The sequence below is a fragment of the Aplidium turbinatum genome, chromosome 11 (genome assembly GCF_918807975.1).
Source record: "Aplidium turbinatum chromosome 11, kaAplTurb1.1, whole genome shotgun sequence".
Lineage (NCBI taxonomy): Eukaryota > Metazoa > Chordata > Ascidiacea > Aplousobranchia > Polyclinidae > Aplidium > Aplidium turbinatum.
Genome location: NC_137482.1, coordinates 5,065,056 through 5,085,852, shown reverse-complemented (window position 1 = coordinate 5,085,852; position 20,797 = coordinate 5,065,056). Strand labels below are relative to the sequence as shown.

Here is a 20,797-nt window from a genome sequence, read left to right as displayed (position 1 = left end):
ATTTAACTTAAATTCAATAATTCAAAACATGCTTTTAACCTCACGCAGTGTAACCATATTTTCATTAAACAACTTTGAGGTTTTTCTGCGTGCCATAAAACAAAATTACACTATTTTACATTAGCTTTAATTAGTCTATCTCAAACAAAATAACAATGATGTCATATATGGTATTTATAGCTTATATTTGAAGGCATTATTTCCTTGTCTTTGTTTTTGAACACTTGTAAAGATTGAAAGCAGCTTCAAAGATCGCAGTAAGAGTAACTCATCAACAGCATAAAATTTCAACTTTCCGACATTCTTGGAGTGGTTTGAAGGGTTTCCCTACGTGTCTGTTGGTCCCACTTCGAAAGAATGTAAGACGACGAAAAACCAGATATTCGTCTTTTCAAATCACGATTGAAGAAACAGCTGAAAGTCTTACGGAATTCCTTACGAAATTGACCTGAACATAAAATCAAAAGCGTTAAAAAAAAAATTATTTTACAGATGATCAAATTTATAATATATGTAAACACAACAATCATCATTTCCAATAATAGAACGGTCTTTTTGTATGAGACACATTGTCAGAATCTTCCTGCAAGGGTAGTCACACAAGTCAATTCCCAGTAAGATCCCAATGAATCCAACAACACCGCTAACCAATCACAACATGTTTAAGTGGCTACCGTCCAATTGTGACCCTTCTAGCACTCAGCCAGAGAGTTGTTTCTTGCTTTGAACTTTTGTTTGGTAATTATAGAAGAAAAAAAGAGTAATGGCAAGAGTGGGAATCGAACCCACGTCATCGAAATACCTACTACTTCTCTAACCCTCTACGCCAAGCTGCGACGGCGAACATTGATTTAATTTACATTCTATCAGAAATGTTTGCGTGTTTTCCTTGTTCCACCTGCAACTTCTGATTGGTTGAAACGCTGTTTCGGTAACTTCTGATTAGTTTGATGTTTCATTGCTTTTGCAGAACTTTTTATGTTTAGGCTACGTGCCTACTTCCCTGTAGGTGACGTAACCGTTCAGGTCACTGTTGGAAGAGAGCCTATAACTTTAAACATTTTATAACGTCGCTTAATTTTCCAAAATTCTGCCCCTAATGTCTTTATTCTGATATACAATGCAATGCACTCTCTGTGATCAGAATCGTTGGAAAGATAATTTGGCACTGGTACTAACAAGAGGCTCGGGTCTTCCAAACAATACATTTTTAAAGAAAACAAAAGGACTCCGGAAAATGAACATCACGTTTTCTTCTCTCCAGGCCCTTCTGGAAAGGTCCCGGGGCCTCAAATATAATTCCGGGGCCGGGTCCAAAATTACATCTTTTGACTCTCCTGTCAACGATTCTAACTTGAGATAGTAAGAAGTATTTAATGACGGCAAGAACTAGTGGTGCGGTACTGATGAGCCCAGCCTCATGGGCGAAACACGTGTCTATCGCTGAGTTCTTGCTACACTCGACTGTCGAGAGACCTAAGTAAACAAATAGATAAACACCAAACAAAGGTGGTAAAATTACTTAAAATTGACGTTTAAGATAGGATGCGGAAGATGTCTTGGGCAGAATGCAATGAAGAAACAGATCAGAAACCTCACAAAAAGTGTAAAAAAAATCCGAGAAATATTTTTCCATTGTCATAGGAACAGCTGTTGGTGTCCATGTCTGCTAATGAATTTAGAGGTTTTGATACATACGTTTTGCACACCACATTATTTATACAAATCACTATCAGAATTACTTCTAAACCGGATTGAATGCAAAGAAAAAGTATGTTATAGCCTACCGACCGTAAACAACTCACTGCTGAAGAAGTTGTAGATGATTGGATTAACCGCGCTGTTGATGTACACAATGAGATGAGCCACAGCAAATCCAAAATAGTTTGTCTCACGAGCGTCAAAGATGGAACACGAAAACACACTAAAAATGAATAACATCCGGTTATCTTTCGCACCTACAAACTAAAGTTGGTATGTTTTGCCAATTGCTTATTTACTTCTTTTCCCATGCTTCTCAACTAAGACAACAGCACTTTATGTGTAAAGGTGTTTGTGTTAAGCCTTTAGATCATAGGCCACAGCTGAGAGTACAAATACCATTTATTACCACCAAAATAAGGATTGATAAAATTACGAGATGACCAACTAGGCTGCAGTTTCTGATAAGTGGAGGTTAAAGTGCTTCCAGATATACTTATCTTTCCAACAGCTTAAAAGTCTGTTGGCGAGTTGCATATACAAAGCTATTTTTGAGAGGGAGGAAGGCAATTTCCCCCTTTGCCTACTGTCTATGCCCCTGCCTGAATACTGCCTCTTAATGACACAGCGTATCAAACGGCCTTAGACCAACGCATTATGCGAAGCTTACTTCCTCAACAAGTCCAAAATGATTGCAGGAGCATAACAAACTCCAAACACAACTATGAGAGTCACTTGCATCCTTGCACTTTTTCTCCGGGTTTGTAGCAAAAGTCTCTGCGAGAAATAGAATAATGTAAACCTGTGAACAGAAGCAGGTCTTACTAAATTTGTGCCGGTTTGTAAACCCGTAGACAAGGTGATGCTTGGTGGAGACAAACCTGAGTTTTCAGCGCTGTATTGTGGCCCATTGGTTCCAGCAAGTTTGACTTGAGCGAATACTGTAGAAGTTATTTTTCAAAATGTTTCAAAAACTGCAACTTGATACTTAGATATCCTATACGAAAACCATTGCTCTGTCAGCTCTAATCAAGGTGTTTTACATCTGGTAAAGATACGTATTTTCATAATTTTGAAACATTCAGTGGGTTTTTGAACTTCTACCACCATTTCATTTGCTCAAATATTTTTATCAGAATTTTAGAATTTTATCCACAAGTTTTTAATTAACGACGAGGTAATTTTAATTACAGAATTAATAATTTTACAATATTATTACATCCACACCTGAATGGCTAATCAAGAAATATGTGAAAGTTACAATAATCTGCTAGCATTACCATTGCCGAACATCTTCGGCAGATTCCATCTTTATTTGGCTTCTTGAAAGATATTAAAGACAAGCTCTTCCTTATTTTTCTTGTAAATCGGATTTTTGGTTGAACCTTTTCCTCAATCTTTTCATTTAAAGGTTGATTTTCATCTAACGTAAAAAAAATATATTTATTTTTTAATCAAAATGGAAAATTTATCGTGCTTATTAAGGATTCGTATAAGAAGTCTACAATTATTTTGTAATAAGCCTTGAAAATTTTCATCTGCACTTTAATTTTTTTTTATAAATGTATTAATTTTCAATCATTTGAAACTTTTTTCAATTAAGAGCAATACGTACCGTCCATGGAGGGAAAAGATGAATTGTTTAACCCTGGCTGACCATCTTGTTGACGCCAAAAGGCTTTCTATTTAAACAATACATTGCATTTCAATATTAGTTAACTGTGAGTGAAAACCTTTTGAAACACACACACTATTTTATAAAAAATTAAAAATACCATCAGCACATCATAGACTTCTCGGCGTTTGTTAAGTTCGGTTGTTTGCTAGAAAAGTTTCAGTTTTTAATGCCCCTTGCAAAACTATTCCTTTTAAAAAAAAAAAATCAATACGGTATCTATTTCTGCATTATTCATAAATAGGCTGCATCATGGTAAGAAGTAAAAACAGTTCTACTCTTCGACGAAAAACGAATACACCCACAGACCGTCATCACGATAATTGCCTGATTTTAACAAATGATTTTGAAAACAATCCCTCACTTGTTCCTGTCGGGCATTTGGTGGGGACTTGGGCGACTCTGGTGGTGATGAGATTGAAATTGGTGACGTAGGGGGCACATAAGTTTGTCCTTTCCTCGTATTATTACAATGACACTCTCGGCGATACCTCACCGTTGTACAATGGCCAGGAATCTAAAAACAAAAACAAACTCTATTACAAGTGCAGGACAGTATGCCCATCCCAGCAGAACAAAATGTCCTTCTTTATTGATTTAACGTCTGTATTGAGGCGTTGAATCAACGTAGAAAACAATACATTTTCAAATACTTGTTTACTGTATGAACAATAGCTTGCATTGTTTTTCAAGTTAGTTTTTTGACTGATTAGAAATGCTGGGAGAGTTTAATTTGTTAATACAAAATTACTTGCAAGAAAGTGGCTTCGTTTGTAGATTTGTGTTGCTTGGCAATTGGTGTCAGATGGGAATATCAACTTTTTTTTTCTTCGCGCAATCAATATCAACTGCACCCGGAATATTATTGCACGATCACGGCTTAATCCAAACGATGATTGATCAACTGTGAATGTGTGTTTACACTTGTGGTGTTATGCTATCATAACTAATTGAAGCTGCAATATCGGTTAATCGGTAAAAATCCCACACGGAACTACTCCATCAAGGATATGCGTTTGCACTGTCGAATAGTTTATTACGAATTCGGAGTTAGAATGCGGAATTAATGCGCAAAGCGAGGCAGTGATGATACCGCGACTCACCCCAGACAGCAAAATCCGCAATCATCTGCAGAGGTTAAATAAATGTACAAGTGATGGATTTTTCTATTTGAGATGGAGACAGCTTTACAGGATAATTTTCTATTGGCCTAGGAAAGCATAATTTCAAGGAGCAAAATTGTATTTTTTGCGTCGTTTCAACGTCCAGTCACGTTAAAATGATGCAAAAAGAGCAACTTTTATTAGCTTCGGTCATTCAGTGGGCAAGTCAACCGCCTGCTGCACTATTTTTTTGTTTAAATAACATGATGCGTTCTACTGGTGCAAATTAAGCTTAACTGTCACACATCAATTGGTTATTGAAGGTATGGTGGAAGGAAAGAAGTGCAGGGGAAGAAGGAGACGAACATGGGGAGATGACGTAATACAGTGGGCTGATTTGTCAAGCATTGGAGAAACAAAAAAAGTAGCGGAAGAAGGTGACTTGTGGAAGAAAATGACAGCCAACCTTCGGATCGGAGACGGCTCGTAATGATGATGATCAGACGATGTATAAAGTGACAATATGCTTTTATTCCGACGTTTCGTCAATCAGACACGACTGACTTCTTCAGGGGGCTAGACCAGGTAGTGACTACCTGTCTAGCATGGAAAAAGACAGGTAGTCACTACCTGGTCTAGCCCCCTGAAGAAGTTAGTCGTGTCTGATTGACGAAACGTCGGAATAAAAGCAGATTGTCACTTTATACATTTTGTGATAGTTTAGCTTAATTTGCACCAGTAGAACGCATTATGTTATTTATCGAAATGCCTGGTACACAGCCTCATTCAATTTTTAGCATTTTTTTTGTTTGTTAACTTAGCATTTCTATTTTTTTGCTTAGTCAATTCATTTACTATATATCGCCACCTTTATGATGACTATGGCAGTGAAAAGAATTTAATAAAGTGCTTGTGTCATGTAAGATAGCTGCTCCAGTGTGATGTCACTTTGAAGATTTTTATCTGCATTTGTTGACATTGGCTAACAAAATTAAGACTAATGAAGTCGATAATAATTGCTTCGTGGTAATTATTAATTTAATCTGCTTCTTCCCATTGACCTAGCCTAGACCTTCAATAAAACATTTTGCAGCTTCGTTGTGACTTTATTAATTTTACTTTAAATTATTTATTTTCTATTAAGGTAATATTTCTAATAAAGTAAACGATGACGTGTCTCGGACCGTTGTTCTAAGTTATTGCTGTAGCGAAAAATCACAAGTTATCCAAGGATCCACTGACTTGTTTGTAATTGAACCGAGGCTTCAAAAATTGTAAAGTATTTAAATTCAGAAATAAGACTGCTCACTAGGCATTTAATATAAAATATTTTTCTTGCGTTTTTCTTGTGATTGCAGACTAGGTTACCACAAAATGTTACAAGTAATAGGGCAACAATCCTTATTTCCGACGTTTCGTCAGTCAGCACCGTGCACGGACATTTTGCCGAAAGACATTTTGCCGAAAGACAATTTGCCGAAAGGACATTTTGCCGAAAGACATTTTGCCGATGGACTAATTGCCGAAAGGACTAAGGTTGTGAACGATAGACTAAAACACACTGCGGAGAATATCGATACATATAACACAAAAAGGAGTTTATTCAGCAAAATGTCTTTCGGCAAATTGTCCCTTCGGCAAAATGTCTTTCGGCAAAATGTCCTTTCGGCAAAATGTCCGGGTACCGTCAGCACAACTAAATTATTGAGAAGTTCTGTTTTGACCCCCTTTAGTCGTGCTGACTGATAAAAGGTCGGAAATAAAGCCGGTTATCCTTTTTTAATATCTTGTGGTCAGTGGCGTAGCCAAGGAGGGGGGGTTACAACCTCCCCCCCCTTTGGCACGCGTGTGACGTCACGATATTGAGAATGATGCTTTCAGTCTCTTTATGCTTGAGAATGATGCTTTCAGTCTAAAAAAAAATTGCCTAATTTTAAACAAAACTGCATTAAAAGAGCGAGTTTTGCCAATACCAAATATTCAAACATCTCAGCCATGAACTAGCAACAAGAAAACATAGAAACTTAGCATTATTTCCGAAAAATGCCGAAGAAAACATGATCTTATCCTTTTGCTATGCCACCGGACAGCACCATTTTACAGGATTATTCATACCCACAATTTTGTTGGAAATGCTCTCAGAATGCACCAAATTCAAAACAATTTTTCAAATTTTTTTAGGGGAAGCCCCCCAGACCCCCCGCCGCTGAGTCGTCAAACCTCCCCCCCTTTCAAAATTCCTGGCTACGCTACTGCTTGTGGTAGCTAAGTCTGCAGTCAATACAAGAGCACACAAAACTATTTTATAAAGTGCAAACGGCTGCCGAGGAACAAAACGTACATTATTATGTGTTAGAATCAGTAGGTTCCATCAAATATAAAGTATTCCTGTATGTTTGCAAGTTAATTTTACACCTACCTCAGCTGTTCGAAGCCTCCGAAACACCATTGTGTATGTGGCGGCTAACACTATCAGAGGACTAAGATAGCACATGATGACGTAGTATAAATGGAATGCTGCCTTTCTTTGATGTGCTAAAAATAAAAAAGTGTTACCTATATACAATGGAATTAATTGATGGTTTACAGACTTGGATGTTTTAGATTAGAACTTGGTTGTATTTTTTTATTCATAAAATTTGACACAAAAGCACGATCGAGATTCGGCAATATCGCCTTTCAGTCTGTCTTTGGTCACCTTGATGCAGTTTATCAACTGCTGCAGTTATGGCAAGGAACTGAAGTCTAGAGTTTGTCCCAACTAGCAAACGTGGTTATGTTTACATCGTTTGTTACATTCTCACAAATTAAAGTAAACTAGATCATGCATGATAAATACTTTCATATTTTCAGCCCCACTGTATTAGGCTGTTTGTACAGTACTGTATTTCAAGCGTCTTTGAGAATCAGCGCAGCAAATGAAGAACTTGACATTTGTGTGCAAAATGAAGATCTCGAGCAATAGAAATCAAACTTGTTTCTATCGGTTTTCGTATTGGTAAAAGATTGGCAAATGGTAGTTTTTCACTTATGACACCAAGACATCATATTACAATCAAACGGAAATATGTTCGAGTATTGAAACTAATATTGGCTGCAATTCTTCGTTTGATGTAACTTCAAGCAGCATTTTCACATGGGACACTTGCTAACGACCGCACAATGAACAAATCGCTGAGATGTCAGTCTACTGCATTTTTTGCCTAGGCATTCGTAAATCAAGAGGTAGCCTACTAGGCCTACTTCTGTGGTATGAAAATGAATGAGCAATCGATAAATTTGACAAAAATATTTTACGTAAAGAAGCAACTGAGAGCTAGTTGCTAAGAAAATAATTGAACAGATTACAATGCTATCAGCTATGTGGTAAATTCGGTGCACGGTCGTTTGGTCGACAGACATTTGGTCGACAGGACGTTTGGTCGACAGGACGTTTGGTCGACAGGACGTTAGGTCGACAGAACGATTCATTTTTGGGTTAGGGTTAGAGTCAGGGTTAGATTAGGGTTATGGTTAGTTAACTAACCCTAACCCTAAAATAGATCGTTCTGTGGACCTAACGTCCTGTCGACCAAACGTCCTGTCGACCAAATGTCTGTCGACCAAACGTCCTGTCGACCAAATGACCGGGTACCGTAAATTCTATACACAAAACAACTACGAAAAGTAAACGATATCTGGGAGCAATGATTTTGTTATTTTGAACAGTGGTGGTTCTAGTGCTTCAGCATAATAAAATTATTCTCGAAATAGCTGTTTAATTAGGGAAAATTTTCTTCTAAACTTATGCAACATCGACATATTTTATTATTTTAATCCTTTTAAATTTATAAATTTGAGCAGTCTAGGCCATGAAACTATAAGTATTGTTTACAGCCACTCCTACATTTTAGCTAATCAAAAAGAAAAAAAATTGAAAATGCAAACTTACATTCCCATACTTCAGTACAAGATTTAATATTTTCTAGCTCAGGTACTGTGTCGTCGTAATCACTGGAAAGTTCACTGACAACAGCAACCGGGCACAGGGTTGCCGAACTAAACACCCAAATAACAGACATCCCTATCACTGCTGATTTCCTTGCGTTTTTTATTTTCGATACTTTCAAGGGATGGCATACCACATACCAGCGGTTGATGGCAATTGCTCCTAGAGACAAAGCTGATACTGATGTTACCATCATCTGTAAAATACCCAAAATGCAAATGATTTTTGGTGACAAGTGTTTCGATTACAAGTTTCTCAAACGAAGTTTTATTTCAGTTACAACCAGGGCTGTGGAGTCGGGCTAAAAATATACGATTTCGACTCCTCGATTTATAGGTGGCCAATTCTGGCTTCACTGTTTCCAGAATTTTGAGAGTTGCCAAATTTTACTTCACTTAAAAAAGTTGTGAACGAAATTGAAACGACGACTTTCACAAAAACAAACACTTCTATTTTCTGTCAAAGGTTTACAGCGCAATGCGGAGGACAAACCACAGCAATTGTAAAAAAAAAACAATTACAAACAAAATTTTTATTGTTCATCGCTTTGTATCAAGCGGAGTCGGCTTTTCTTTAACGCCTCCGACTCCGGACACGCCAAAATCCCTCCGACTCCAGAGCCCTAGTTACATAGCTAAGTAAAGACAAAGTACATTGTAAAACAAAGTTTGGCAATCTGCTGTGTTGGTATAAAAAGCCATTGAACCTGTTTGCAATTACTGTAGGGCTATTTGAAGCCACCAAAATATTCATAACAACTACATAGACACTTCATCAGCTACGAAATTATATACTTTTCAAATGATAAAATCATTTTTTAAGCAAGCTATGATAAACTAAATAAAACTGTTTATGATTGTGATAAATTTCAGGTGATCCCTTTGCCTTTTGTCTTATTTTCTCTCTTGTCTACAGTACGTTAAAATGAATAAACTGCGCTTTACAGAAATCTGACTCAGTTATCAAGTCTTGTAACTTTTTTTTGCTCTATTGCTCAATAGTTTTCCCATGCCTATACAATTAGATGCTTCTTTCATGTTATTTTAATTGAGACTTGATGTCATACATAAAATTTCTATGTTATGCTGCTGTGACCATCAAGGCAATACGTCATTGTCAGAATGGCTAAATGGAAGTCTAACGTTATGGGCAGGCTTACTGCAATTTTCACTGTTGCCTATCACGCATTAATTTTCGTGTGTGCTGCAGCTTAGACGTAACAGAAAACTTTAAAAGCATATTTGGCAGGAAAATTTGGCTGGGACAAGTGGTGGGAACGATTCACGACGCTTGAAAGAACGCCAGTTGAGGACCGAACGAGAGCATGAAGATGTGTCGTACAAAGACATAATCTCACATCTTCACATATAGGCTTCTTTGCTTTTCTTCTTACAGCGATTATTGAACTTTTGTGACATCAAATCAATAAAAGAAAAAATAACAATTTTTTTTTTGCTTTTAAACCAATGACGCTATTTTGAAATGATTTGAGTAGACACGTTTCAACTGCAGGCTACTAAATAAGGACGACAATTGCAATAAACAACCTCTTCAATGGGCACTGTGCTATCAGTCAAAACAAGCTCAAATCATCAATTGATGACAATGATTTGGCAAAGGTCAGATACAATTTCACGTCAACACGAAGCGAATATTTTGAAGTCGATTAAATCGCAAGTTTTGACCTTAGTTGTATCGTTGCATAACTTTATACGATGCTTCAACGTAAACTTTAGGAACAAGTGATCAATTTCAAAGAAAATTCACATAAGATAAGTAAAAGGAAACCACATATCTATAGGACTATAGACATAAGTTGTGAATATGTCTAAGCCTAGTTTAATATTTATCTAAAATGTCAGAAACTAAAAGGTCAGAACTTTAAAGCAATAACAACACAACGCACAACATAACAATAACATCCCTTACTTGAAGATAGGGAGTAAATTTGCACATTGCCCTTCCAAACGGCCAAGTTTCGAAAACATCAACTGCCACCGTTGTAGGGAGGACTATTATTGTGACAAGGGTGTCAGCTAAGGCTAGATTGAGCATATAACAATTCACTGTGGTTTGAAGATTCTTTCTCCTCAGAACGTAGGTTACGACTGAAAGCAACGATGAGATGATTTAGTTTTAGTTCAATTTCATGTTTGCTTCCGACCCTCAAAGCAACAAAAATTACTTGCCATAACATAGCAGGGGTCTGGAAAAAGGTAAAAGCGACAAAACGGGAACGTTAAAGCGTGTTTGAGACCGACATACTTTTGTCCGCCCCGTTAGCTCAGTGGTTACGCGCCCGACTCAAGATCATGCAGCCCTGGTTTGGCTCTTGGAGGGTGCGCTTGAGCAACGCTTTTCAGGACTGTTTTCCATTCAGCGACATCGAGTGAATGAAATAATCAGGGATATCTAAAGAAGGGGATGCGAAGGCTCACAGCGATTGCCTTATTCTTATGACACTACCAGGGCGGTAGTTTGTAGTGCGTAAAACATGCAGTTCTTTTCACAATTGCAGAAAGTTTTGTTGTGCAACTGGTACAGTCAGCTACAGATGACAGTTAGTAAATGTTACATAGAGCATATTTAAAGAATACTTGTTTAGAAAGACAGTTGAAAAGTTACAAGTTAGCTGCTTTTTTTAACAAAGTCTTTGCAGTAGGCCAGATTTAAAGCAAATAAACGGGTAGTTGAATTAACAAGTAACCATGAGCGTGCAGTGAGTATCCAGGCTTGATACTGATAGCGCAATGCAGGTTATCATAACAAGAGTTATTAAACTACTAACAGTGCCGATTGTCAGTTTACGGTAAACAGAGATTATTTACGATAAACAGAAGCCCTTCTATTGTCAGACGTATTAAAAGCCTTCATATCCCCTTCTCTAGATATCCCTGGAAATAATTCTCCAGAAACAACATTACAACAATCGGAAACTTTAGTTTGTCAATCTCGGTAACCGGCCCTGCGTTATTGGTTCAAAGCTTCTTCTACAAGTATGCGAAACTACCAGGAACAATCTATCAAAGGCTTTGTCATTCCCAGAATGAAGATTCAAAACCAACCTACAGTGGTGCGGGAACTATTTTTCTCTAGGGGGGGGCTGAAGCTGTCGTAGTGCTGACAGCTTCTGCGGGGCTTCGCCCCCCAGACCCCCTTTGTGTGGGAGATCATTCAAAATTGGTAGTAACGATTCGCTTCCCTCCTGTGTAAAAAAAAAAAACGACGCCAAAACACACACATTGTAAATTGTGACCAATGAAGAACGGCAACAACAAAGCAGCTGTTTAGGAAATTAAAATGAAAACGAACAAATTAGAAAGTGATATCAAAACGACAGTTTGTGGAAATTGGTTCTCACACGCTTCCGAAGATTGCTTTTCGCTCAGGTGTTTTCTCTATGAATTGTGTCATGAGTTCTTTGACATCGACAGTGTCCAAAATGTTTTGGTGGACATGCATCAACGCAAGATGAGTAAGTATTTTTTTGTCATAGAGTCATAGAGTTTTTGTCAAGCACGTCTTCAGGCGTCTTAGAGCTGAAAAAGAACGTTCTGATGGTGCAGCAGAAACTGGAAGGCAGAGCTCCACGAATTTTTGCATTTTTTTGGAAAGATCTAGTGTTTGAGGGTTTACTGTAGTTGCGATAGTATCTCAGCAACCTTTTGAACGAATTTGCGGTTTTTCCATATTTTACAACATCGCTGAGCAAGGTAAGTTCCGTTTTTAGGCGATCTTTTCTGATGGCATCGGGTAAGCTGATCTCAGTATCAGATCTTTCCTCACCGTTTGCACAGCTCAGAAGGGCCTTCTCTGTTGGCTGCTGTAAGCAAATCCGCCTGGTCAAATCTTCGATCAAGCTCAGCTTGAACCAAATCAAGGGCTTTGATGTATTTCCGTTTCCACGCTCCTTCTCCAGCCGACGACGACAAAGCATCCGATTCTTCTGTGTTTCGAAATCTCTAATGACGTCTTTAGGCCATTGGCAGACGCAAAGACGTTCGCTGCTTCCATAAGCTTGGAAACGGATTCATCGTTTCTGAGATTTTTGATCCGTTCGAGGAGAATGGTGATGGATTCCGAGCTGAAGAAGCAGAGATCTTCTTGTTTTGAAGCTATCTTGCGACGGCTTCTGCAGGCTGAAAAACTTCACCGCTTCAGGTAATTGCAAGATAAAGTCTCGTCGTGCGTGCTTGTTTTACCAAGCCGAATATCTTTATGTTTGTCTCCTCTTATTGCACTATCTTCTGTCATGTCAGTAAGACATTGCAACAGGGTAGGGTAGCACTTAACAACACGAGCGAGGACAGAAGCACGAACGCACCAACGAGTAGGACACAAACCCAGCAAATTGCAGGCAACTTCATAGGAACCAAAAAGCGAGATGAATAAAGATTTACATTTAGAGTTAGACGATTCACGAATTACAACTGCAACAATTTGCACGAAGTTTAAGGCATCGGCAATAAGCCTCACGTCCTTTACAACGTTCTGTACTGCACCTTAAATGTCAGAATTTTCTAGGGGGGGGGGCTGAAGCAATTATCAAAAATTCCAGGGGGGGCTGAATTGGCTGTAGGGGGGGCTGCAGCCCCTTGAGCACCCCTACTTCCCGCGCCCCTGCCAACCTACCTACTAAATACAAAGGTTTCCAAGTCTAAAAGACGTAATTTAATTATTTTAATCTCTTATTGGACAGAGACAGAATGTGAAAATTATCAAACTGAAATACAGAACGTATTTAATGTATTGGTCGCAAAACACTTATAGTATGTGCAAACTATTCTTAATATACAGTACAAGATAATGTAGGCTTGTTGAATTTGAGTGATCCCTAATATCCATTAAGGTATGCTTGACTACTTATGCATGGGTGAAGTAGCTTTTCATTTAGCTCAGAAGAGCTGTAATTTCAGGAGAACTAATGAAAGAAAACATTTTATGGCGTAAAGAGTTCAAATATATATTGGTGCTAATGTTTTAGCGCATGTGAAAGACCATGCATTAAATCAGCGCAATGGCAATGTGCTATTTGCAAGTCATGTGAAAGGTCAAGTCGACCGCAAGTAAGTGCATTAGTTTGTACTGCCATTGTAATGCTTTGCTAAAAGGTCCTTATCAATTGTTCTGGACAAGCGTTTGCATCGCAATAGTGTTTTGTTTTGCTAGGAATTGAATTTGGTAGCGATGATGCAATCGTGGGCTATGTTTCACTGTGAAATTGCAACTGAAAAACGTGATAAACATTGTTCCTAATTAACCTAAACATCAATACAAACATAACCTGTTGTGTTATGCATAGTTCCCTTTCCAGGCTGCAAAATTTGACATTATTACACTTTTTACAACGTATGCAGACGTAAAATTTTTATGAGAATGACAAATTTTGCTGTCTGGGTTTCGATAGTTTGCCATGGTTTTATTGGATTGAGGCTCAGCATCAAGCAATCACCAATCAACCGGTAGATTGACCAGCAACATGGTGAAAGTTTTCAACTTCAAAGGATAATGTTACTTTTTATGTTCTGATGACCATCCAGAGAGTAAATCAGTCGTTTTTATCTTGATTCAAAGTCTGCAGACATAAATGTAAAATCAATGTAAAATGAACCGATTGAGCAGGTGTGAGCCACAAGCATAATACGGTACTTATTGTTTAAAAAAAAATCAATTTGGACACGGATATTGCGACGGGAACAGCAGCTGGCCCCTCTTGCCCATCTAGAAGCAAAATTCGTAATTTTTACATTGATTCAACGTCTGCATGCGTTGAATCAGTGTAAAAATTACGGATTTTGCTGTCGTTTGGCCTCCTTCAACTAAGGCACTCTGGTGGGGTTACATTTTCTATGAGTTTATCTGAAACAAAAGCATTTTAATGGAAAAAAAAGCGTTAGTATTTAATTAACACAAATTAACTGAACGTCAATTAAATTTTTTCTTTGTTCATTTCTTTAACCGCAGAAACCAATTAGAAATACAATTGAAAAATGCAAGCAATGTTGCTTACTGTCCCATGCAGTAAAACTCTAACTGATGTAATGAAGTTGAGAGTTTACACTTTTAATTAATCTGTTATCCGAAAAAGCGAAAAGGCGCGACGATTTGTGGTTTTATGGAGCGATGTGTCTGGTAAAAAAATTCATCCTTTTACAATGTTTTAACATTTGTAGATGTTGCGCCCAAGAACAGTTTGTCACAACGGATAGAGTTTGTCCTCAATTAGCAAAGTCAGTTGATTTGCATTGATTCTACGTTTGTAGAAGTTAAATCAATGTAAAAGCAACCAACGTTTCCAGACGTTGAATCAATGTACAAAGGACCAAATGTGCTAGCTGAGTAGCCAACAAAATTTGTGAAAACAGAAAAATATTTTAGTAATAGGCCACCCTGATGGCCAGTATGAAAATTTCAAAAAGCAACTTGGTATTGAATAAAATTCCAAACTTTTCAAAGTCGTTTTGAGTAGCAGTCTTATCAAAGGAAATCTAAATAAGTATGAACAATCGCAATTTTTGAATAACATCTTAAAACATATGAAGCGTAAATGGAATTTTTATTAATTCTGGTATTCTGCACAGCATTTGTTGAAAAGCCGCAGTAATTGGATTTTTTATGACGTCACGAAAAGTTCTTTTAGCCAATGGAAGTGAAATTCCATTATACCTAAATTGACAATTGGCACTGACAGATATGAAAGTTGGTGTTGGTCCGTGTTTGTCATCGCAAAGATCTGATAACAAGCCTGCAAGTTAATCAAGCAGTCGAGTAAGAGATCTATTTATTTAACAAATCTTCACTGCACTTTTCGAAAATTGGATAAATTTCTTTACCATGTTATTGCAATGCAATTCATGATAAATGCATTGACCATATATAGAAAAATAACATTTTATAATAGTATAAATTTATTTCTAAAATTTTGTAATATGAATAATGCTGTTCTACGAACAATTTGAGACGATTGGCTTAAATTAAATGTTAGGGCTGTCCAAAACAATCTTTTTTAGCCAATACAAAACTTAACCAAAAGGGGACAAAGCGGTATTTTTAACAAAAAATAAATTCAAAAAACTTCTTTTTGCTTCAGAACAGTATCGAAATACTTGTTTCAATCATTCAAGCGTAGTATTAATTATGAGGTAATATTTGAAAAACATCCCACGCATTTTAATCTAGTAGGCAAAGTGTCGAAATATAATTAACATATTTTGTTCCGAATAGCTCAACCAAATATGTCCAAATGTGGTTTAAATAAGAAATCTTATTTATAAGACTCGCGTTAAACTTTCACCAAGCAGTGCTGGCCAACCGCGTCAAAGATGTCAGATTGGTCAATAGTAATAGCCTGCGGATTTAATGCTTGAGATCTAATGCAAAAGTTCTCAGAACATATTTATTGCACAACAAGTTTTACAAGCTGCAGATAGTTTTGTAGCTTTTACAAGTCATAAACAGACGTAGCTCAGCAGCAATACGACATTTTAACATCACAAAAATTCAGCAAACGTTTTCGACCATACATACAGTATAGTTCTTTTCAAACGAAAAAATATTTATACATTGTATAAGAAAATACTAGAGAAACACAGTATAACATGGCAAATAGTGTTTAATCTAAACATTGAAAGACTACCTGTCCTGCTCACATTCAAAATGTCTACACAGTACAACGGATCAAGTAGAGCAGTGGTTCCCAACCTTTTTGTTGTCACGGACCCCTTTAGACAAATTATTAATTCTGCGGACCCTTACCTATATTTTGCCTGAAACTCAATTAACATACTATTGACTATTGTAATAATAATGCTACTAAACTACTGTAGGCCTACTGTGTCATATTGCATTGCCGCTATAACTCCTGCGGCAAATATCAGGTTAAACAGTTGCTTAAATAAGAAAATGAATGAATTGTTCAAGAAATGTCAGCAGTATTTGAATATTAAGGTGACCCAAAGTGCCATGCCGAAACTTTTTCAACGTAAGCAAATTTAATGTTTAGTTTTTATTGTAACAAGAGCTGAGAATCCTGCCTCGCAAAGGAAAGTGGTTATGAATCGTAACAAAGTAACAATAGCTTGCTTTGCCAAGAATAGGTAGGTTTGCAGTTGTGAGCACCAAATTTCTTCCACAGTTTTTGAATGAAATTCAATGCGTAATAACTCTTTTGATCTCAAATCAAGTAGGTCATATTTACTGAGATCGTCATCACTAATGTTGCTCAAGTCAAAAAAAAAAGGAATTCGAATCCATGTTTCAACTTCGTGCGGCAGGTGTTCTGAATTAAAATAACGTTGAAATGAGATTTGCAGGGTTTCCAAGTGTGCGCAAAATTTTTCTCTCATAGAGATCAAAAGAGTACATTCTCTTTGAGTTTCATCCATCAAGATAAGATCTTCTAACATTGAAAAGTTAGCGTAATTACCTGCTTCCAATCTGCGTTTCCAAACCGGCTACTTGGCTAAAAACGCTTTCAGTTTTTCAGCTGCATCAATTATTGTCACACCTGGTCCTTGAATGCCACGATTAACATTGTTAATATGACCGAAAATATCGGCTAAGTAGGCCATGCCGTATAGAAAACTTTTACTCTCAAACAATTTTGAAAGGGGACTTCCTTTTGCTTTCAAAAGAGTTGATACCTCATTTTTTAGCTTCTGCAGTCGTTTTAAAACTTCTCCTCTAGATAACCAACGTCCCTCAGAATGATACAAAAGTACTTCGTATTCTCACCCTACTTCTTGACAGAGCGCTTTAAAAGTACAGTGGTTTACAGCTCTGCTTTTGATAAAATTAACAACTTTCACGCAATTCGTCAGAATTTCTTTGAGACTTGCTGGTAAAGTTTTTGCTGCTAAGGCGTACCAGTGCAAGAAGCAATGGGTAACAACCACGCGAGGAGCTTTGTTTTTTACTAAAGCAGCAAATCCGGATTTGTTCCCGAGCATAGCTGGTGCTCTATCTCTGCATATAGAACAATTTTTTTTCCAAAATTCATCAAGGTAATCATTAACCCCCAAGGGGTCCGCGAACCCCAGGTTGGGAACCACTGAAGTAGAGAATTAAGTTCAGAGGAGAACTATCCAGACAGATTAAAAAAATAATTGCGCAAAACAAAGGCTACAATGAGTGAAACACACGCGACAATTTAATCGAAGACTGTTAAGAGATAGGAGGTTAAAAGACTTTTACAAGTCACCGACCGATTTTATTTGCCATGCGTTAAGAGATTAGACGAGTGTTTTTTTCTTTAAAACACTCACAATATCATCTTTGTTTATTGCCACTTTATAGCAGCTAAGTCTGATTAGCAACTACGTGTTTATTAATGCTTGTGCAGTGTCATATTTGTGCTATGGCCGCTGAAAACACCATTATACTGATTTATTCTTATTAGTTTACATAAGAAAGAATGCTATCAGTAGCCAACAAGTTTCTGGGACTTTGGCGTATTGGCTGCATCGTAAACACGACACCAAATTGATAAAAGTGCTGTTTGCAACGAGAAACAAAAACTTCGCAACGGTAGCGACAACGAATAAACCACATTTTTATTATTGCTGAATTGTAGTGGCTTCAATTTACCAAGTCGTTGTATTCTGTTTTGAGTTTGTCTTGTCGTGTTTACAGTAGTTTCAAGAAATATGCTCTAAAAAACCTACAAGAATTGAAATATTTAATGCGAGCTATTTTCACCCTGATGAAAATTTAACAAATTAAAAACGAACAAGTGGTATATATTTTTCAATATTAATGTTTCTATTTTGTTGTGTTGTTAGTTTTAAGTGATCACTGATTACATATCGACATGAACAACATTCTGAAACAAGTCGAACGAAGTCCGGATAACATGCAAATTTTCAACTGATAAAATATTTTAGTAAACTAAAGATTGAAGATATTTTAATCGCTGTTTTTATTTGAAACCGTGAAGAAAGGATGTTTCTAGGTCTACCACTCCTTAATTAGCTACTGTAAGGTTTACTGGACTACACTGAGAGGCTATTTGAGTATTTTCAGGATTTCTAAAACAAAGATACTCCAGCACTAAAATAAATGATCAAACAAAATTGCTGAGTTGCTTGATTATTTTTATATCATTATTATATTACCTATTAAAACATGAGCAATGTTGACCACACATATTCCTAGTAATATCTAGCTTCAATGCAACGACTTCTAATAGGCTGAAAAAGCCTACTACAGTATATCAAATAATACCTGTGGAAAAGCAGTTCAAAAACTTATGATTTGTGCAATTGTGTTTGTTTGCAAAATGGCAACGCACATCTATAAGACTCCATACATTTATCAAGCCTTTAAGAAGTCAATCATAATTTGAAAATAATGTATTCTACTGTATTTAAACTGCTTTTTTGGAGATTAAATGATTTTAACTTCAGTTAACGTTGTAGTTATGCAAGTTGCTCATTAAATTGCATCATTTTTAAAGCGCACCCAAATGAACCGAACCTGCAAGAAGATGGATTATTATGACTAATGTCGCTTTATTGTTTTTGCATGCATCGAACTGACATAAGAGTTTTCTCTGCAGTTCTAAAACAAAAGCGCAATTGTCCATGCTGCCAGGGGTGGCTTACAACTTGAGCATATTATATCAAATATTCAATTTTTTTAAATAGTGAAGAAAAAACGAGGTAATAGGTAAAAGTGAAAATAAAGATGCTGTTTTGCTTCTTTCAAAAAAACCTCGGCAACTCAATCATTTGACATGATTTCATTTCCGCTTTTGTAGCTACATGACAGCAAGACATTCGGCAGAAGTGACAATTGCGGTAAATAGATTGATACGCGTATAACTATAGACGAGTGACGCTTATTTTTCAATGGGTTGTCAGATAATGATTTAAGTCAGATAATTTAAGCTTAGTACACTGTTGAAATATACAATAGTACTCTCAAGAATACAAAAAGTTTCCATAGTAGCCTACTATTAAATAAGTATAGGCCTACTGCAAACACTCTGAAAAAGTATCTTTAAAAATTCCGACAAGATATCAATTACTTTATTTTCTACTAAAAACAAATTTCTTAAAATAAATTTCTACTGTAATTGCGCTTACTTTAAACTACAACTTGAAAAAAAAAATCAAATGGCCTATTTAAAACACTTAGATAAGCTTGAGTACGTGCAGTATAATTATGAACAAAACTACTATCAGTACAAATTACAAACATAAACACAACTCACTTAAACCATTTCCAACAAGGGACACAATGAAAACAATCAAGTAACAGACCATAATCAACCATTCTTTTGCTTCTGGTTTCAAGTAATGTTCCCACAAATCAAATTGAAACTCGTAGAAATTATCGGAATACTGGCTGTCATTTCCGAAGGATAAATTTTCAGCTGTTTCGTTGAAATCAAATTCATATCTTTCATAATCGGGTTTAGCTGGTAAATCCATTGTGCTGTTTAAGTTTGGCATAACGCATAGGGCAGTCACCACCTTATAAACTATCCAAAGTCAACGATGGGTTAATTAGCTACTCGCGTCTAAAAAGAAAAATCACATCTCTTGTCTATTTAGTAGCCTACAATGAAACGGTCACTTAGCCAATGCAACAACAACCCGTTTTCCGCCGTGTACTGATGATATATGTCAGTTCCACGAGAAAAAAAGAAAAAATACTGTCAGCGTTTGTCATTCTGCGCAGCAGGGCGCATACTTCATTCGATTACAGCGAGCCAACCTATGTGGTTGATTGACCAGTGTCTTTTCTTCTGCTGTTGGTAGGTTCGGGTTGGATTCTGGGTTGCGACATAGATTTACCTTTCGATTACGGCAACGATTGTGATTTTTCGGGAGTAAAGCAAAAGATATAAACCAGGGGGATGATATGTTTACATGGTACAAAGTTATGCTATGATGTTACAATAATGAATACTGTATGATACAAAGTTAAAAACAACACACAGTATTCTTTTAAACATCTTGACCATTGCAAAGCGACAAAAATAAACCAACAAACCAAAATAAATGCAAATAGTATAAGCGTGGCAATCTGCCTTTAGCTGGAAAACCAAACCAAGCATTTTCGAAAAAAAAAAAACGGAAATTTGAACTGCAATAACCAATCCTTATAAGTTGTTGGTACATTCCAGTGTTAGTGCAATTTAAGGACCAGGTAACCACTGCGTAATACGTATGTATTCTTATCAAGATAAATAATTAATATTGTATTTTCAGGTCGTCTGAGATCAACGCAAACACAATGTTTGTTAATTATAAGCTGTCCATATGCCAACGTTTGACTACAAGACGGAATTAAAAAATTCTTCACTGCGAAAAACTTTCTTCGCAA

The 20,797-nt window shown here is 36.8% G+C and overlaps 1 protein-coding gene across 1 annotated transcript; it reads right to left on the bottom strand.

Annotated features, from left to right (window-relative positions):
• Positions 1-123: 123 nt before the first annotated feature.
• Positions 124-19,899, bottom strand: LOC145779748 (orexin receptor type 2-like). Its single transcript, XM_082591388.1, has 10 exons — positions 19,680-19,899; positions 10,397-10,575; positions 8,411-8,663; positions 6,899-7,014; positions 3,741-3,893; positions 3,317-3,383; positions 2,982-3,124; positions 2,372-2,478; positions 1,806-1,924; positions 124-448 (listed from the first exon to the last, which is right to left on the bottom strand). The coding sequence occupies exons 1-10, from the start codon at positions 19,897-19,899 to the stop codon at positions 288-290; spliced, it is 1,518 nt and encodes a 505-aa protein (XP_082447514.1). The 3' UTR covers positions 124-287.
• Positions 19,900-20,797: the final 898 nt, after the last annotated feature.